Source organism: Pelodiscus sinensis, chromosome 18 (genome assembly GCF_049634645.1).
Source record: "Pelodiscus sinensis isolate JC-2024 chromosome 18, ASM4963464v1, whole genome shotgun sequence".
In the NCBI taxonomy this organism is placed as follows: domain Eukaryota; kingdom Metazoa; phylum Chordata; order Testudines; family Trionychidae; genus Pelodiscus; species Pelodiscus sinensis.
In genome coordinates, this window is record NC_134728.1 from 580,840 (window position 1) to 597,072 (window position 16,233).

General features: G+C 66.0%; 1 protein-coding gene across 2 annotated transcripts in view; it reads left to right on the forward strand.

Moving 5' to 3' along the window:
- The window catches only part of VSTM2L (V-set and transmembrane domain containing 2 like), a 42,802-nt gene extending 37,146 nt beyond the window's left edge, over nt 1-5,656 (forward strand). For both annotated transcript variants that reach the window (XM_075900797.1, XM_075900796.1), the window contains exon 4: nt 4,481-5,656. In XM_075900797.1, coding sequence (XP_075756912.1) covers nt 4,481-4,816 — 336 coding nt within the window. In that variant the 3' untranslated portion in view covers nt 4,817-5,656. The remainder of the gene's footprint in view (nt 1-4,480) is intronic.
- Nucleotides 5,657-16,233: the final 10,577 nt, after the last annotated feature.

A 16,233-nucleotide genomic window follows, 5' to 3' on the forward strand; every position in this document is an offset into this window, starting at 1 on the left:
CACAGCGGCCAGCGCCAGGCGCCCCAGAGGGAGGGAACCCAACAGGGAATTCTCACATGATCCCTCCCCTGTCGCCCATTCCCAGCCCCTGACAAACAGAGGCCAGGGACACCACCCTGGCTAACAGCCGCTGATGGACCTGTCCTCTGTGGGTTTATCTGGTGTGTGTGGGGAGGGGAGGGGTTGAACCCTGTTAAAGCCCTGGTCTTCACCACATCCTCTGGCAAGGAGTTCCACAGGTTGACTGTTAAGGCTGGTGCTTACCAGCGAACCATTCCCATCCCTCGCTCCTGGCACCAGTGCGGGTTGCTGGCGCAAGGGGAGCTGCAGCCGCGCGCCTTTGCACTTGTGTACTAGCCTCTGCGGAGCACCTGGGCGCTGTGGCTGCCAGCAGGGCCCCAGCGTGCGGGGGGGGGGGGGGGCTGCGTCTCCAGAGAGCGTCCTGCCCCAGAGCACTTGCCCCTGGCCAGACCAGACGGCCACACCCAAGGTGTCCAGCCCCCTCTTACCGGGGGAGCTGAGGCAGCAGGCCCTGCATTCTCAGCCCCCCTGCACAGCCTGCATTGGAGAGGGGCCTGGCCCCCGAGGGCACACCGGCCCTGCGCACCAGAGTGTCTGTCAGAGCTGGGGACCCTTCCTGTCAGCCCCCGGGGTGCGGCTGCTCCCGGCCGAGCGGGCCTGAGCCCGACAGCCAGCACCCGCCACGCCGGCGAGCGCCCCGTGCCAGCCCGCCCAGGCTGCGCCTTAGCTCAGTCCTTAGGCACGGAGGCCTGAGTTGCCACGGAGGGGAAAATAATCTAATTTCCTTAGCGGATTAGGAGGCCGCCGCCATTTAGGCTCCCGTGAGCGGCATGAGGAGACACTAATTAGCTAAATAGAATAAACGCGCCTGGCCGCCTGCTGCCACTGGCGTCTGCGCGCCCCGCCGGCCTGGCTCCCCCCACGCTCGCGCTGCGCTGCCTGATAAGCCCAGCGCCCACGGACTCGCTGCTCCGGCATCTCGCGGCTCGGGGGAGGCGGCCGGTGCCCAGGCCCGGGTGGGCAAGAGAGGCTGGAATTGCCTCTGCGCGGCTGCGGGGGGTTTCAGAGCCCTGAGCTCGGCTCCCGTGTTCTGGGCTCCATGAGTGGGGCTCGCCCCCCCGGCTGTGGCACAGCCCAAGCGCCTGTGTCCTTGGGTGCTCGGTACCTCGCAGGCCTGGGCCCTGACAATGGAACGCACCCACAGGCGCCTGAACCCCCGGGGCCCACAGAACCGCAAGGCAGCTGCTCCCAGTTCCACGTGTGGGGTTAGCTGGGGACCCCGTGGGGCGAGGCGCGTGGGGGGCACACAGCCAAGCAGGTGGGAAACCGCAAGGGCAGAAGCCGGAGAAGGATGTTCGGAGCCAGGCGCTTACGTTGGGCGGCACCGTTGCCTTGTTCCGCAGCACGAGGCCGTTAACCGGTGCCTGGCACGAGCAGCGGGTTTGCCCGTGTAACTGATCGATTCCCGGGCAGGCTGGGTGTGATGCCGCCGGCGGGAGGGATTTGCTGTTGGAAACATTTATTTACTAGACGATTTACCGGGCGTTGCTCACATCCTTCAGGGCAGGGAGCTGGGGGGCTGGAGTCAGGGTTGGGGGGAGAGGCTCAGGGTGGAGGGCTGGAGTCAGGGTTGGGGGGAGAGGCTCAGGGTGGGGGGCTGGAGTCAGGGTTGGGGGCAGGGAGAGGCTCAGGGTGGGGGGCTGGAGTCAGGGTTGGGGGCGGGGAGAGGCTCAGGGTAGGGGCCTGGAGTCAGGGTTGGGGGGAGAGACTCAAGGTGGGGGGCTGGAGTCAGGGTTGGGGGGGGAGAGGCTCAGGGTGGGGGGCTGGAGTCAGGGTTGGGGGGGAGAGGCTCAGGGTGGGGGGCTGGAGTCAGGGTTGGGGGTGGGGAAAGGCTCAGGGTAGGGGGCTGGAGTCAGGGTTCCCGCCTGGCCCCAGGGCGTCGCCCCCCGAAGGAAAGTGCCCCAGGACCCTGTCTCAGCCTGCACCGCCCGGCGCTTCATACCTGCAACCAGCCCGTTTAGAGCCCCGCCCCACGGAGGGATGCTCGGGCCCGCTAGCGCAGCGCCCTCAACGCCTGACGGCAAAGGCGGGTCCTTCTGTGGGCGCTACATTTGCCAGCCGTGGCTTCCTCTGCGTGGCTCCTTGTTCGTGGGGCGCCATGTTCAAACGGCAGAACGGAGCCTTTCCCGCGACACCCTCCGCAATCCCCCGCTTCAGCCAGGGGCCGGCTCGCTCCCCCTTCGCCGCTGGAGTCCCCGGGGGCTGCGCAAACCGTGGCCAGACCTCTGGCCTTCCCGGGCTCAGCCGTAGCTGGCTCAAAGGGAGGCAACCGGGGCTGGACACGGTGCTGCACCTGGGACGTGCATTGTGCGGTGGCACCGGGCCTCAGGACTCGCTGGGGGCCCTGGCTCGGATCACAGGCCTCGATGCCGCCCTCTGTAAAATGGCCCTAATGCTCTTTCGCAAAGGGCGTTGGGTCGGCGGCTGCGGGGCGCCTGAGACACTCCCTCCTGCCCCCGGGCGGCTGAGCACGTCTGCCCCTTTCCCTGGGCTGCGCGGCCACCGCTGAGAGCAGGGCACACAGGACCCGTCTGGCACCTTCGGAACCGTCCCCGACAGACGCAGCCGCCCTGGCGGCGCCCTGCCCGGCCCTCTCTTGCTGGCGGTGCCCTGCCCGGCCCGGCCCTCTCTTGCTGGCGGCGCCCTGCCCGGCCCTCTCTTGCTGGCGGTGCCCTGCCCGGCCCGGCCCTCTCTTGCTGGCGGTGCCCTGCCCTGCCCGGCCCTCTCTTGCTGGCGGCGCCCTGCCCGGCCCTCTCTTGCTGGCGGTGCCCTGCCCGGCCCGGCCCTCTCTTGCTGGCGGCGCCCTGCCCGGCCCTCTCTTGCTGGCGGCGCCCTGCCCGGCCCTCTCTTGCTGGCGGTGCCCTGCCCGGCCCGGCCCTCTCTCGCGGCGCATTGCTGGGCCGGGCTCCCTGCTGCGCCGCGCTGGCCTGCAGCCCCAGGTGGGGCGGCCCACGCCGGCTGGGTTTTCAGCGGACTGACCCAGGGGATTCCCAGTGGCGGACACCGCCCAGCTCGCTCCTTCCTGCGCACGCCAGCCCATCTCAGGAGAGCCCCGCCGGGCTGCTGTCAGGTGGGGGGTGCCAGCCCCCCTCAACTGCTGTGCATCCAGCCCCACCCCCACCCTAAGGCACCGGTTCATTCCTCTGCTCCCTGGAGGCTGGCTGGCCCGCCCATGCCCCCACCCCTTAGGCCAGCGTCTGGGTGGCTTGGGCCCCGCTCGCCCCCCGGCCCGACGCCGAGCCCCGCACGCCCCTCCGCTCACCAGTGCAGAGCTGGGAGACAAACGGCCTTTCCCAGCCCGTGTGATTAGAGGGACCGAGCCGTGGCCGCGGGGCGGGTATAACCCTGATTTACTGACCTCCCCCGGCAGCCACGGCAGCTCGGGCCAGTGAGTGAGTCTTAAATTTCATGGGGTGATAAATACCGCGAGCGAATCCATTTGGTAGCAAAGCTAATTAGTCGGCCTGGCTCCGCATCGACCTTCGGCCCCGGCTGGTGGGGGAACACCTGGGATTTCAGCTCCTCTGGGCAGCGCTGGGGGGCAGGGCCCCGCCCCACCCGGCCCACGGCCACAACCTGCTGCTTGGGAAGGGGCTGGCGACCTGCCCCGGGCCAGGGCTGGCCGGGCAGCACGTATCGCACGCAGGGGCTACGCCCTTTCGCCTCCCCTCTTGCTTCTTCCCGGGGGCAGTAAGTACTGGGCTGCCGACTCCCTCAAGGGGGCAGGGCCGGCACGCCGGAGCCCCGGGCAGCCGCGCTGGGGTAGCTGAGCGCTGCCGCGTAGTCTGCCCAGCTGGCTCTGGAGAGGCTGTAGCAGAGACGCTCCCCCCGCCCCGTGTTTCTCCTCCCGCTAGCTCTGCTGGCTGCGAGCGGGGTGCAGGGCAGCGGGGGAGACCCCGTGAGACCCATCGCAGCTAGCCTGGGCCGAGAGGTGTGGGCCTGGGGAAGGCGTCTCAAGGGCTGCAGCAAATGAATTCCCCACCCCAGAGCAGCGCCTGGACGCAGCTGTGACACAGCGCCGAGGGCCCACCCGGCCCCGTGGTGCTGCCGCCCTTGGGGGTGGAGGCAGATTAGGGTTGTGAGGGGCCCCGAGGAGCCTGCTGGGGAGCGAGGGGCCCAGCCCCCCAGCAAGAGCGCCAGGCAGGCGGAACAAGGCAAGCGCCCGGGCCCTGCCCCTGTTTGGAGCACTGGACAGACAGGGTTGGGGGCCAGGCACCCACTTTTCTGGGGCCCCACCGATGGGGCGGAATCCCCGGGCACGGGGCCCAGTGGCCCCTCCGCCTGGCTGGGGGCCTTGCGGAAGGCTCGGTGTGACGGGCGGGGTGGGCTCGGGATGGGGGGCCTCCGGGGAGCTGCCCTTGGCGGCCGTTCGCACTCAGGCCTGTGCTCTGCCCCGCAGGTGGTCAAGGTGGCCGGCAGTAACATCTCCCACAAGCTGCGGCTCTCCCGGGTGAAGCCCACTGACGAGGGGACCTACGAGTGCCGGGTGATCGACTTCAGCGCCAGCACCGCCCGGCACCACAAGGTCAAGGCCTACCTGCGGGTGGCGCCAGAGGAGGGCGCAGCGGGGCAGCGCCACGGCACCGCCGGCCACGCGCAAGACACCCAGGCGCCGGGTGACCCGCTCGCTGAGCCCCCCCGGCCGAGCGGCGCCCACCCCCACCACCAGCACCACCCCCACAAAGCGGGCAAAGAGCTGCGGAAACGGGCGGCAGACGCCTCCTGCCTGCTGTAGACTGAGCTGCGGCGGCCGGTGCGGCGCGGGCTGCTGGGTCTCCCCCGCCTCCCTCCCCACCCGGGCTGGGCAGAGGAGGGCATGCCGAGCCGTGGCAGCCAGGCCGGGGCCGCCCCATGGCGGGCGACCAAAGGCTCCAAGTCAGAGACTGATGTGCGCCCGCATTGGGACACTCGCATGTAACCCTCTCTCCCAGCCGCCCGCCCCCATGGGTGTGTCCCATCGCCACCGATGCCTGGACCTGAATGCAGACGTGGGCGCGCCCTGTTCCCAGCAGGGCCATGGCCGGGTGGGAGACCCGTCTGCCTTCCCCGGTGCCATCCGCTTGTGAGGGGCGTCTCCCTGCTGTCTGTGCCTGCACGTGGGGCCGGGACGCACTCCCCTGGAAAAGGGCCACTAGTCCCCCAGATCCTCCGGCTCCTGCTCTGCCGTGTGCCGACAGGGCTTCCAGCTGAGTGCCGGGTTCGTGTGCACCCCCACGCTCGCCGTGCTAGCTTGCCTGCCTTCAGTGAGCCCAGCTGGGCCTCTGCGTGTGGGAATCCTGCCCCCCGCCCCCGCTACGCCACAAACACGAGTCCAGGCCACCCCCCCGAGAGGCGAGTTAGTTACTTTGGAGCCTGTTGTGCAGATGCGGGTTATGTTGCTCGTTCCTGCAGACCAGCAAATACCAGCCCACGGGGTGGATCCGGTTCACTGGGGTTAGCCCCCGGCTGGCCGTCGTGGCCACAGAGTTCACCTGGGTCTCTGTGGGCCCGGGCGAGTACGGCTCCCGTTGGCCACCACGCCCGCGTTCACCTGGGTCTCTGTGGGCCCGGGCGAGTACGGCTCCCGTTGGCCGCCACAGCCACGTTCACCTGGGTCTCTGCGGGCCCGGGCGAGTACGGCTCCCATTGGCCGCCACGGCCGCGTTCACCTGGGTCTCTGTGGGCCCGGGCGAGTACGGCTCCCGTTGGCCGCCACGGCCGCGTTCACCTGGGTCTCTGCGGGCCCGGGCGAGTACGGCTCCCGTTGGCCACCACGGCCGCGTTCACCTGGGTCTCTGCGGGCCCGGGCGAGTACGGCTCCCGTTGGCCGCCACGGCCGCGTTCACCTGGGCCACTGAGGGCACGTGGATTGCTGTTCCCGGCCAATGGGAGCTGTGGGAAGTGGCGTCCGAGGCTGGGCTGTTTCTGGCCACTCGCATTGGCTGGGAATGGCGATCCGCGGAGGCGCAGGGGAATAAGGCAGCCGTGGCGGCGGCCCACCAGGGGCTAACCGTGGCAAACTGCCGCTCTCTTCTCGCCCGCCCCGCTGTCGGCCGAGAGTAAAGTTACCTCCCTTCTCGGTCTGCCGCGACCTGCCCCGCCCGGAGGGGGCTGGAGGAGGACGGGGCCTGCAGAGCAGGAGGCAGAGCTGGCTCTCAGGCACCCTCCCCTCTGCAGGGGGGACGGGGCAGAAAGCGCCAGCCTGCGCAGATTTCGTGGGGACCGTAGGCGGGTGTGGGCCAGCTGGTCCATGGCTAAGCATGGGGGGGTGCACAGGGCTCTGTGGCCGGGAGTGAGCCCAGACGCGGGGAACAAGGTCTTTGCACCCCCCGCTGCATTTCACGGGGAAGTGGGGCGGGGCTGGGGGCTCTCCCACGACTCAGGCTCGTGCCCAGCCAGCTGTAGGGCCCGGGTGCCCCCCCCGTGGACCCCGTTCCTTTGGGCAGGGAGGAAGGGGGGTTCACGCCACAGCCAGGCTCAGAGAATCCCTGCCTGCAGTGTCCAGGCCAGCCCTCCGCCTCCTTCCCGTGGCGGTGGGGGGGGGGCGGGCTGTTTCCACGTGCTCCCATCCCCCATCCCCACGGGCAGGGCGAGCCGCAGCCCAGGCCAGCAGCTCCCGGCGGGGCCCCCCCCAGTCACACGGGGGGAGGCGACAGGGGAACTCCGCCGCGCTCGCTCTCGCCGCCCCCGCGCCCCGCCTGACGCCCGCTGCGACGCGCAGACCCGCTGACGCCAATAAAGCGCCATACACGACAACGCCTCTGCCGTTACTGCAGCGCCTCCGGGGCAGGGGCCTCTCACCAGAGAAACCCAGCGGGGAGGGGGGCCCCCTTGCAGCACCCCACAGCCCACACACACCCTGGCCCGGGCTGGCCCCAGCGGCAGGCTGCTGCCCCCCCAGGCCGGGCGTCCCCGCGGGAGGCCATGAGCCAGGCAGGGAGGGGAGAGCTTCCCCCCCCCCAGCTGGTTTTGCTGTGGGTCAGCTGTGTGCAGGGTGAGCCGGGGCTTTGGTCTCACCTCCCCTTGTGGCCCTGCGAGGGGCTTTGTGCTCCGGCCGGCCTGCAGGCGAACGTCCCCCGAGCTGTGCAGACCCCGGCCCTGCTGGCCGCCTGCGGGGGTGCAACGTGGGCCAGACGGAGCCAGCCGCGCTCAGGGGCCCCCGGGCCATAGCCCTGTGCACGGGCCGAGGGCCTGTTCCCAGCTAGTGCCTCGTGGCCCAGCTGCGCCCTGCCCTGTCTCAGGGATTGGCCCTGCGGGTGACGCCAGATCCCTCCGGAGCCTGCTCAGCCACAAGCCACTTCCCTCCCCGCTGCAGCTACTAGGCAGCGCTACCCGCCCCACCCACCAGGCAGCCGTTGCCCTAGCGCATCCAGCCCCCAAGCCCCACTCACCAGTCTCAAAGCAGGGCCCTGGCCCGCCCCCTCCTTACAGGGGCTGTGAGCACTTGAGTAACGGGGCAGGGAAGGGCCGGCCCCGGGGTCTCTCCTGTGTGTTTGCTGCGGGGTCCCAGGGCAGGGGAGGCTGCGGGGTCGAGGCTCTGCCGCAGCGGGGGCAGGGGAGGCTGCGTTGTGCAGACCCCACAAGCCTGGCCCTGGTCCCTGCCAGCTCCAGAGACCTGTTCCTGCTGGGCAGCTACGCACCAGGCCAAGAGGCGCCCGGGAATTCTCCCCGCTTCCTTTGCTGCTGCGGCTGGAGGATTTTCTGGTGGGGCCCTGTGTCTCCTCAAAGCCTCTGGATTGCTGGGCTGTGTCCCCAGGCCGTATCCCGCAGCCAGGCCCCTGGGCCGTGTCCCGCAGCCGGGTCCCCGGACGTATCCCACAGCCTGGCCCTGGGCCGTATCTCGCAGCCGGGCCCTGGGCCGTGTCCCGCAGCCGGGCCCTGGGCCGTGTCCCGCAGCCGGGCCCTGGGCCGTGTCCCGCAGCCGGGCCCTGGGCCGTGTCCCGCAGCCGGGCCCCTGGGCCGTATCTCGCAGCCGGGCCCTGGGCCGTGTCCCGCAGCCGGGCCCCTGGGCCGTGTCCCGCAGCCGGGCCCCTGGGCCGTGTCCCGCAGCCGGGCCCCTGGGCCGTGTCCCGCAGCCGGGCCCCTGGGCCGTGTCCCGCAGCCGGATCCCCGGACGTATCCCACAGCCTGGCCCTGGGCCGTATCTCGCAGCCGGGCCCTGGGCCGTATCCCGCAGCCGGGCCCCTGGGCCGTGTCCCGCAGCCGGGTCCCTGGGCCGTGTCCCGCAGCCAGGCCCGTGGGCCGTGTCCCGCATCCGGGCCCTTGGGCCGTATCCCTCAGCCGGGTCCCTGGGCCGTGTCCTGCAGCCAGGCCCCTGGGCCGTGTCCCGCAGCCAGGCCCCTGGGCCGTGTCCCGCATCCGGGCCCTTGGGCCGTATCCCTCAGCCGGGTCCCTGGGCCGTGTCCTGCAGCCTGGTCCCTGGGCCGGGTCCTGCAGCCGGGTCCCCAAGCCGGGTCCTGCAGCCGGGTCCCCAAGCCGGGTCCTGCAGCCGGGTCCCTGGGCCGGGTCCCTGGGCCGGGTCCCGCAGCCAGGCCCCTGGGCCGTGTCCCGCATCCAGGCCCTTGGGCCGTATCCCGCAGCCGGGTCCCTGGGCCGTGTCCCGCAGCCGGGTCCCTGGGCCGGGTCCCGCAGCCGGGTCCCTGGGCCGGGTCCCGCAGCCGGGTCCCTGGGCCGGGTCCCGCAGCCGGGTCCCTGGGCCGGGTCCCGCAGCCGGGTCCCTGGGCCGTGTCCCGCAGCCGGGTCCCTGGGCCGTGTCCCGCAGCCGGGTCCCTGGGCCGGGTCCCGCAGCCGGGTCCCTGGGCCGGGTCCCTGGGCCGGGTCCTGCAGCCGGGTCCCGCAGCCGGGTCCCTGGGCCGGGTCCCGCAGCCGGGTCCCCGGGCCGGGTCCTGCAGCCGGGTCCCTGGGCCGGGTCCTGCAGCCGGGTCCCCGGGCCGGGTCCCTGGGCCGGGTCCTGCAGCCGGGTCCCCGGGCCGGGTCCCGCAGCCGGCCTGTGGGCTGAGGGTACGGGGGTGGGGGGGGAGCTCCCTCCATGCACAGCACAAGCCTCAGAGCAGAGCGATGCCTCTGGCCTTCTGGCCTTGCTGGGTGGGGAGCTCAGCTCTGGGGAAGCCAAGGCTCAGCCAGTGACCCGATCGGATCTGGGTCAGCCAGCGCCTGGCGGAGGTGCGCGCGTGGCCTGCAGGCAAGGACAGCACTAACAGCAACGTCTTCCCGCCCCCCTCTGCCCTGGGGCTCGCTCTCGGCCTCTGCTCAGGGATGGGGGGGGCTGTAAAAGAGCCACCCGCACCCCACCCCCGAGGGCGCCGGATGGCCGAAGGCTGGGAGAGCTTGCGCAGCCAAGCGGGCCCTCTGGCCGGTAACACAACTCAGATAACACCGGCCACGTGCAACGTCCGGTATTTCTGGTTTTCCGGTGGGGCACCCACTGGAAGCCTGGCGGGGGCGGGGGCGGGGGCGGGGGGAGTGGCTGGAGGGGGCGCGATCGGTGCTGGGAGCCCCTGGTTGCGTCTGCCGTAGGGGTGACGCCGTGGGGAGGAGGAGACGCCCCGTCCGTGCTCCTCAGCGCCGGTCACACGCCTTGTGGAGCCGCAGCCGGACTCCTGGTGCTTCATCGGGACCGTGCACGGGACGGGCAGCGCCCTGGGATCTGCATATGCCCGGGTCAGTCCTGCTCCCCGCCCTCCGACTCCCCCCCCGGCCAGCCCCACTCCCCACGACACCTCCCAGCCAGCCCCCCGCCCTCCTCTCTCTCTTGGGCAGCCCTGGCTCCCGCTGCGCCCCTCCCGCCGATCTGCCTTGGCCAGCCCCATTGCCCCCGACCCCTCCACCCCCACCAGCCCTGCTTCCCATCCCCCGTCCCTCCTCCCGGCCAGCCCCGCTTCCCTCCAGGCTAGTCCCTTCCCCCCTCCCATCAAGCGTGTCCGGTATTTGTTCTGAAGCTACCTGGTACCCCTAAGCACAAGCCCGGGGCGGGGGGGGGGGGGGGCGCTTTGGAAACCCCTCTGTGTGTGCAAGGAGAGATTCCTTTCCCCTGCAGGAGAGCTCGGTGCAGCCCTGGCCGGGCGGCTCTCCCCTGGCAGGCCGGCCACACGCGCCGCAGGGCAACGACGGCCCTGCTCAGCCGCCAGGAGGGCGTCGGCCTTATCCGGGCTGGGGGCAGCGCCCTGCCCTGCCGCTGGGCCTTGGCCCTGGTAGGATCCCCCCTTTGCCTGCTTCAGCTTCTCCTGGGGTCTGTGCAGGACAAGGGCGGGGCAGGCGCTGCCAGCTGCCTCGGGCCGCCTGGCTGGGGGGGGGGCTGGCGGGTGCAGAGGCAGGTGAGCCGGCACGCAGCGCACACCCAGCCCCGGGAGCACCCCTGTGCCGGCGCGGCGGGGAGCCCCAACCCTGCACCCCGTCCCCAGCCAGAGGGGACTCCGCTGGGCCGTAGCGAGACGGGGTCATTGCTTCTCCGAGATACAGCCGCCACAGGCTTGGTGCTGACAGCCGCCAGGGCAGGCAGCCGGATTCCTCTGGGGGGAAGGGGCTTCACCCCCTCCCTTGGGCTAAAACATCCACCCGCCCCCTAGCCCAGCCCAGCCTGACACTCCCAGCAACTGGTCCCTCAGCCCCCAGGCGGCCACGCCCCTCGCATCCTTCAGATCCCTCCACCTAGCCCAGGGGTCACTGGGCACCGCACCCCGGCGCTGCAGACCGGCACAGGGCATGGGCTGCACCCAGCACAGCAACCAGTGACCGTGTGACGACGCGTAGGCCATCTGCCCGCTGGGCCCCTCGGTGCAGACTCACCAGTCTAGTGCTGCAGCGCCCCACGATTCCCAGGAACCGCTTCGCTCTGTCTCCAGCACGCCTGGCTCCAGGGCTCTTGCTTCTACAGCGCCTTGTCGCTCGCCGCTGGGATCTCCCTCCACGGGGTGCAGTGCATCCCACTTCTGACACCAGTGTGACGGCGCGTTGCGGTTTTCCCGTCTCCTGCACCCCCGAAATGTCATGAACAGACTCCACCAGCCAGTCGAACAGAGGGAGTTTATTGCTTCTCCAGGACACAGCACAGCACAGATGGAATCTGGTTACAGGGCAGGCCGAGGATGCCTCAGCCCTTGAGATGGGGAGACTGGGCCCCTAAATTCCAGCCCCTTCCCTAGGCTGTCTCCTCCATGCTCCCAGACAGAAACTAACTCACTCTCCTCCAGCCCTGCCCCCCACCCAGGGCAGCATCCACCTTCCTTTGTTCCTCTCCATGGGCGTAACTGGTCAGACAGGTTGAGACCCCCTCTTTGCATAGTGACTCATCCCCTGCCCTGCTGGGTCATGCAACAGACAGCAGAGGTCGCCCACAGCCCCAGCGAGTTACCCCCACTACGTCACAGACTTCCCGGCCAGAGTGGAGCCAGGGCCCTGCTACGTCACAGCCCCCTTGCCCGGCCCACCCTGGGGCGGGCTGCTGAGTGCCGCCTGGCACAGCGGAGAGGAGCTGGCCGCAGCTTGCCCTGAGTGCTGCCGGCTGCACGGCCCAGTCTCCCTTAGCCGCCAGTGGGCACGGGCCGCCAGGCAGCAGAGCCCTGCAGTCTGCAGCTCTCCAAAGGGCGCAGCCCCCGGGGGTCTCCCCCCCACGGCGGCTGGGACACGGCGTCTGTTGATGGGAGGGGTCTGTCTGCGGCTGCCCTGCCAGTGACATCGACCCGGCACCAGGGGCTGTTCCAGACACAGGCCCTAAGGTCCCGCTCAGCGGCACGGCCACGCAGCTGCCTAACAAGCCCCACGCAGGGGCTCAGGGCTGCTGCACATCGAGTCACCGTGGCTGGGGCAGAGGGGCTCCTCCGGCCCCGGCAGGGCGCCGTGTGGCCGGGGGAGAGGTGCCTTTTCAAAGCCCCCCCACATCTGTGCCGTCCTCGGCCGCATGGACCTGCCATAGCCACAGGAGAGGCGCCCCCAGCCCACGCCTGCTTTGTTGGAGCTGCTGCAGCCGGCAGGGAGGTGCCTCTCCCCCGGCCCAGAGCTGCTGCGGTGTGAGCAGACGGGGGCGGGGGGGCCCTCTCTCCCAGGGGAGCCTGTACCCCTCATCCCCAGCCCCACCCCGATGCCTGCACCCCCAGCCAGAGCCCTCATCTCTCCAACCCTGCGCCCCCCCATGCTGAACCCCTCAGCCCAACCCCCTCCACAGATCGTCCATGTGAAGAATGAATTTTGTTACGTGCACCAATACGGAGGTGGTGTGTTGAACAGTTTCTCCATGTCGCATGGCTTGTGTGTGTTGGTGCACAAAACGAGAGGGAATGGTGCCTGGGGCATCCGCGCGAGGCTGCTTTAGGCTTCTGGAGCCTCCGGCACCCCTCGGCCTGTAGTTGCTCCCTCCCCCTCCCCTTGCCCCCCAACGGCCAGCGAGTCGGGAGCGGCGCAGCCAGGCCGTGCTCAGGAACGAGTTCTCAGGCGCACTGCCCTGATGCCCTTAGGAGCCAGAGCAGATTCACTTTCCGTGCCCCGAGAGTGGGCACCACTGTGCCCCCCAGCTGGGACTTGCACCGTGCCTGCCGCCAGGGGACCCCTGTGCTGAGGAGCGAAGGCCCCAATAGCCCAGTGCTCTGGGAGGGAGTCAATCCATTTGCCAGCTGGGGAAACTGAGGCAGGGGGGTAAGTAATGTGCCACGGCTCAGGAATGAAGTCCCAGTTTCCTGTGGCCCAGGAGCCAGTCCTGCCTGCCTGCCCCCCTCTCGCTGCTCTTTGCAGCGGCACCCCAAGGACCGGCACCGAGCGCAGGCTGCAGAGTCCTCACGGGGCCGGCTGCTGCGGGGCGTGAAGCAGAAAGCTCCGTTCCCGACCCAGTGAAGGGCTGGGCCTACGCGCCGGCGTTAGGGAAACGCAGGCCCTCGGCCGGCTCCGTAAACACAACGCGCTGAGCATGCAAGTCACTGGTGGCGAATAAATAGGCCCCATGAAAATGTCACTTCTCTGACCATTCTCCCGCTGCAAACACAAGCAATTGGCTTGGCCTGTAATAAAGCAGGGGTGATAACGAACCTGAGACAGCTGCACGGCTGGGCTCCCCGCCCCTGCAGCCCCTTCCACAGGGTTGCAGCACCGGGTTGTCGAGCGAGCACCCAGAGCGATTCGTCGTGCAACTAAGACATGAATTGGGCTTAACTGTGGGATGACTCGAGATGTTAGTAATAGAAAACGTGAACGTTCTGGAAGGCGTCTACCTCCTCAAATATGCTGATTTCAACTACAGCGCCTGGCCCCGACGGTTCCCTGTCTACGCTGCCCCTTCTTGCACAAGGAAAACCCTCTTGCGCAATGCCACTACGCGAATTATTTTCAGGACGAACGACATTGTACAAGAGGGGTTTTCTTGCGCAAGAAGGGGCAGTGTAAACAATTCCTTCTGGCGAAAGAGCCTCTTCTGCAAAAATAGTGGCTCATTAGGTATGCAAATGAGGCTCGGCGATATTCCACACAGCCTCATTTGCATATTTCTCACGCAAGAAACCGCGAGTGTAGACAAAGCCTTTGTGTCCCTTGCTCTCACTGCTTCGGAGGAATTCTTCAAGTGACAGACAGACTGACGGACAGGCAGACTTGCCGCCAGCTCGCTCGCAAACAGGCAAACTCTCTCAAACGTACAGTAGATTATTACAAATATTTACACTGAAAAAAACCCTCAAAAGAAATCGTATTTTCCAGTTCCCCGGTTACAGGTACTGTGGTGCCATCCCCTTATCAGGCATCAGAACTTACAAATGTAGAATTATGCAAAAAAAAACAAAAAACAAAACTGCATTCAAACATAAAACAAACAATGTAAAACTTCAGAACTTACAAGTCCACTCAGTCCTACTTCTTGTCCAATTGTTCAGCCAAGTTTGGTTATGTTTGCAAGAAATAATGCTGCTGGCTTCTTTTTTACAGGGTCACCTGCAACTGAAAATGGGTGTTTGCCTGGCATGGTTGTAGCCCAAATACGTACGTGCCAGATGCACTAAAGATTTGTATGTCCTTTCACACTGCAACCACCATTAGCGGGTTTTGCTCGATAATAATCCATAATAGTGCAGCCCAACTCATGTTCATTTTCATCACCTGGCTCGGATGCCACTAGCAGAAGGTTGATTTTCCATTTTGGTGGTTCTGGTTCAGTAGTTTCTGCATCAGAGTGTTGCTGTTTTAAAGTGTCTAAAAGCACTTTGCACATCGTGTTCCTCGGATTGTGGAAGGCACTTAGATTCTTCAGCTTGGGTCCAATGCCGTAGTTATCTTTAGAAAGCTCACATTGCCCTTCTTTGTGATTTGTCAAATCTGCAGCAACAATGTTCTCCAAACGAACAACACGTGCTGGGTCATCATCCGCGACTGCTATAACAAGAAATACGTGGCAGAATACAGGCAAAACACAGCACAGGAGACGTACAATTCTCTGCCAAGTAGCTGTCACTAATTTAACTAACACATTATTTTTTTAACAAACATCAGCCGCTCGGAAGCATGTCTTCTGGGATGGTGGCTGAAGCACAAAGTTCATACAAATGTTTAGCACACCTGGCGCATAAATACCTTGCGATGCCTGCTATAAACATGCTGTGGAAATGCCTCTTGTCGTGTTCAGCTGACAGTGTAAACAAAAAGCAGGCAGCATCTCCTCCTGCAAATGCAACCAAACTTGTTTCTCTTAGGGATTGGCTGAACAAGCAGTAGGACTGAGTGGACTTGGAGGTGCTAAAGTTTTAGATTGTGTTGGTTTTGAGAGCAGCTAGTTAATGTACATTTTTAAGTTGCACTTTCACGATAAAGAGATCACACTGCAATGTGTGTATAAGGTTAATTGAAAAATACTTTTTCTTTTATTATTTTTATAGTTCAAATATTTGTAATAACAATATGGAGCAAGCACTGAACACTTTGGATTCCGTGTTGTAATTGAACATGTATAAAAAGACCCAAAATATTTAATATATTTCAAGTGGTGTTTTATTGTTTAGCAGGGCAATTAAAATTGTGATTAAGTGACAGTTGATGGCAGCAGAGTCTTTTACTCGGGCTAAGGGAGCTGCTCCATTAGCCCCGGTTGTCTGGGACTGTGACCAAACTGTCCAATTGTCTGGAGCCTACCATGAGTTCTGTGCGTGCAGTGAATCTGAGCGCATAGCAGGGGTGGTTGTGTGCGCAGCTTGGGAAATTGGGCGCCTAACTGCTTGGTCCTGGATGCAGCAGCGTGCTTACCGTGGAATGGTGCGCAGGCAGATGTGTGTAGGAATGTGTCTATGGGTGATAAAATCAAGGGGGGGGGGTAAATTAACAGCCCCTTCCGGGTCTGACAGTCACTGTCTGCTGGCCAAGGCCGTGCCCGTTGACTGCACAGCAGCTCGACCGCGTTCCGTGTTCTCTGCCCCAAAGCCACTACTAGCAGCTTCTGCCATCTGTGCTCCAGGGCAGCTCAGGCTCGGGGCTGCTCCCATCACTGCCACTAGCTGCACCTGCCCGCCTGGGGTGGAAGTTAGGGACGAGTCAAACCCCGTCTGGTTTGCACTGAGCACGTCAGAGCAGCAGAAGGCCTGTGAGCCAGAGAGCTCCCCTCTCCCCCCGAGCTGGTCGTTGCTCATGCAGCTCGTCTGATAGGGGGCGGGGGGGGGGGGGCCGCGATGATCTTTAATGGCAATATAAAGCTAAACCTTTCGTAAGCGGCCACCTGAGGACCAGCAAGAGCCACTTGCCTGGGCAGCTGGTCTTTAACTAAAGGTCAGAGGAAATTGTATTGGAAGCCGTGGGGAGGGCTGAGCGTGGCTGCAGGCTCAGGGCTGGGCCTAGTGGAGGGGGGCAGGGTCGGGCCTAATGCCCTGTGTTAGTTAGACCCTTTGCCAACATGCCTGCTTGGCCATGTAGGGTGTCATGCAGGGAAAGGTTCCCGGGGGTTTTGACAGGGCCGTCAGTGGGAACTTCAAAGTAGGAATAAGAGATCCTCCATAATAGGGCTTTATTCTGGAGGATCGCGCCAGTCTAGATGCTTTTTTTCCGGCTTTTCCCCAAGCCAGAAAAAAAGCGGCGGACATGTTTATTTAAATCCGCGGGGGATATTTAAATCCCCCGCGGATTTCCCTATCCTGACTTACCTGATTTGCATGGCTTTTCCGGAAATTGTGGCCAGTGTAGACGTAGCCTGTTCTAGTCCTAGCCTTCACAGCCTCC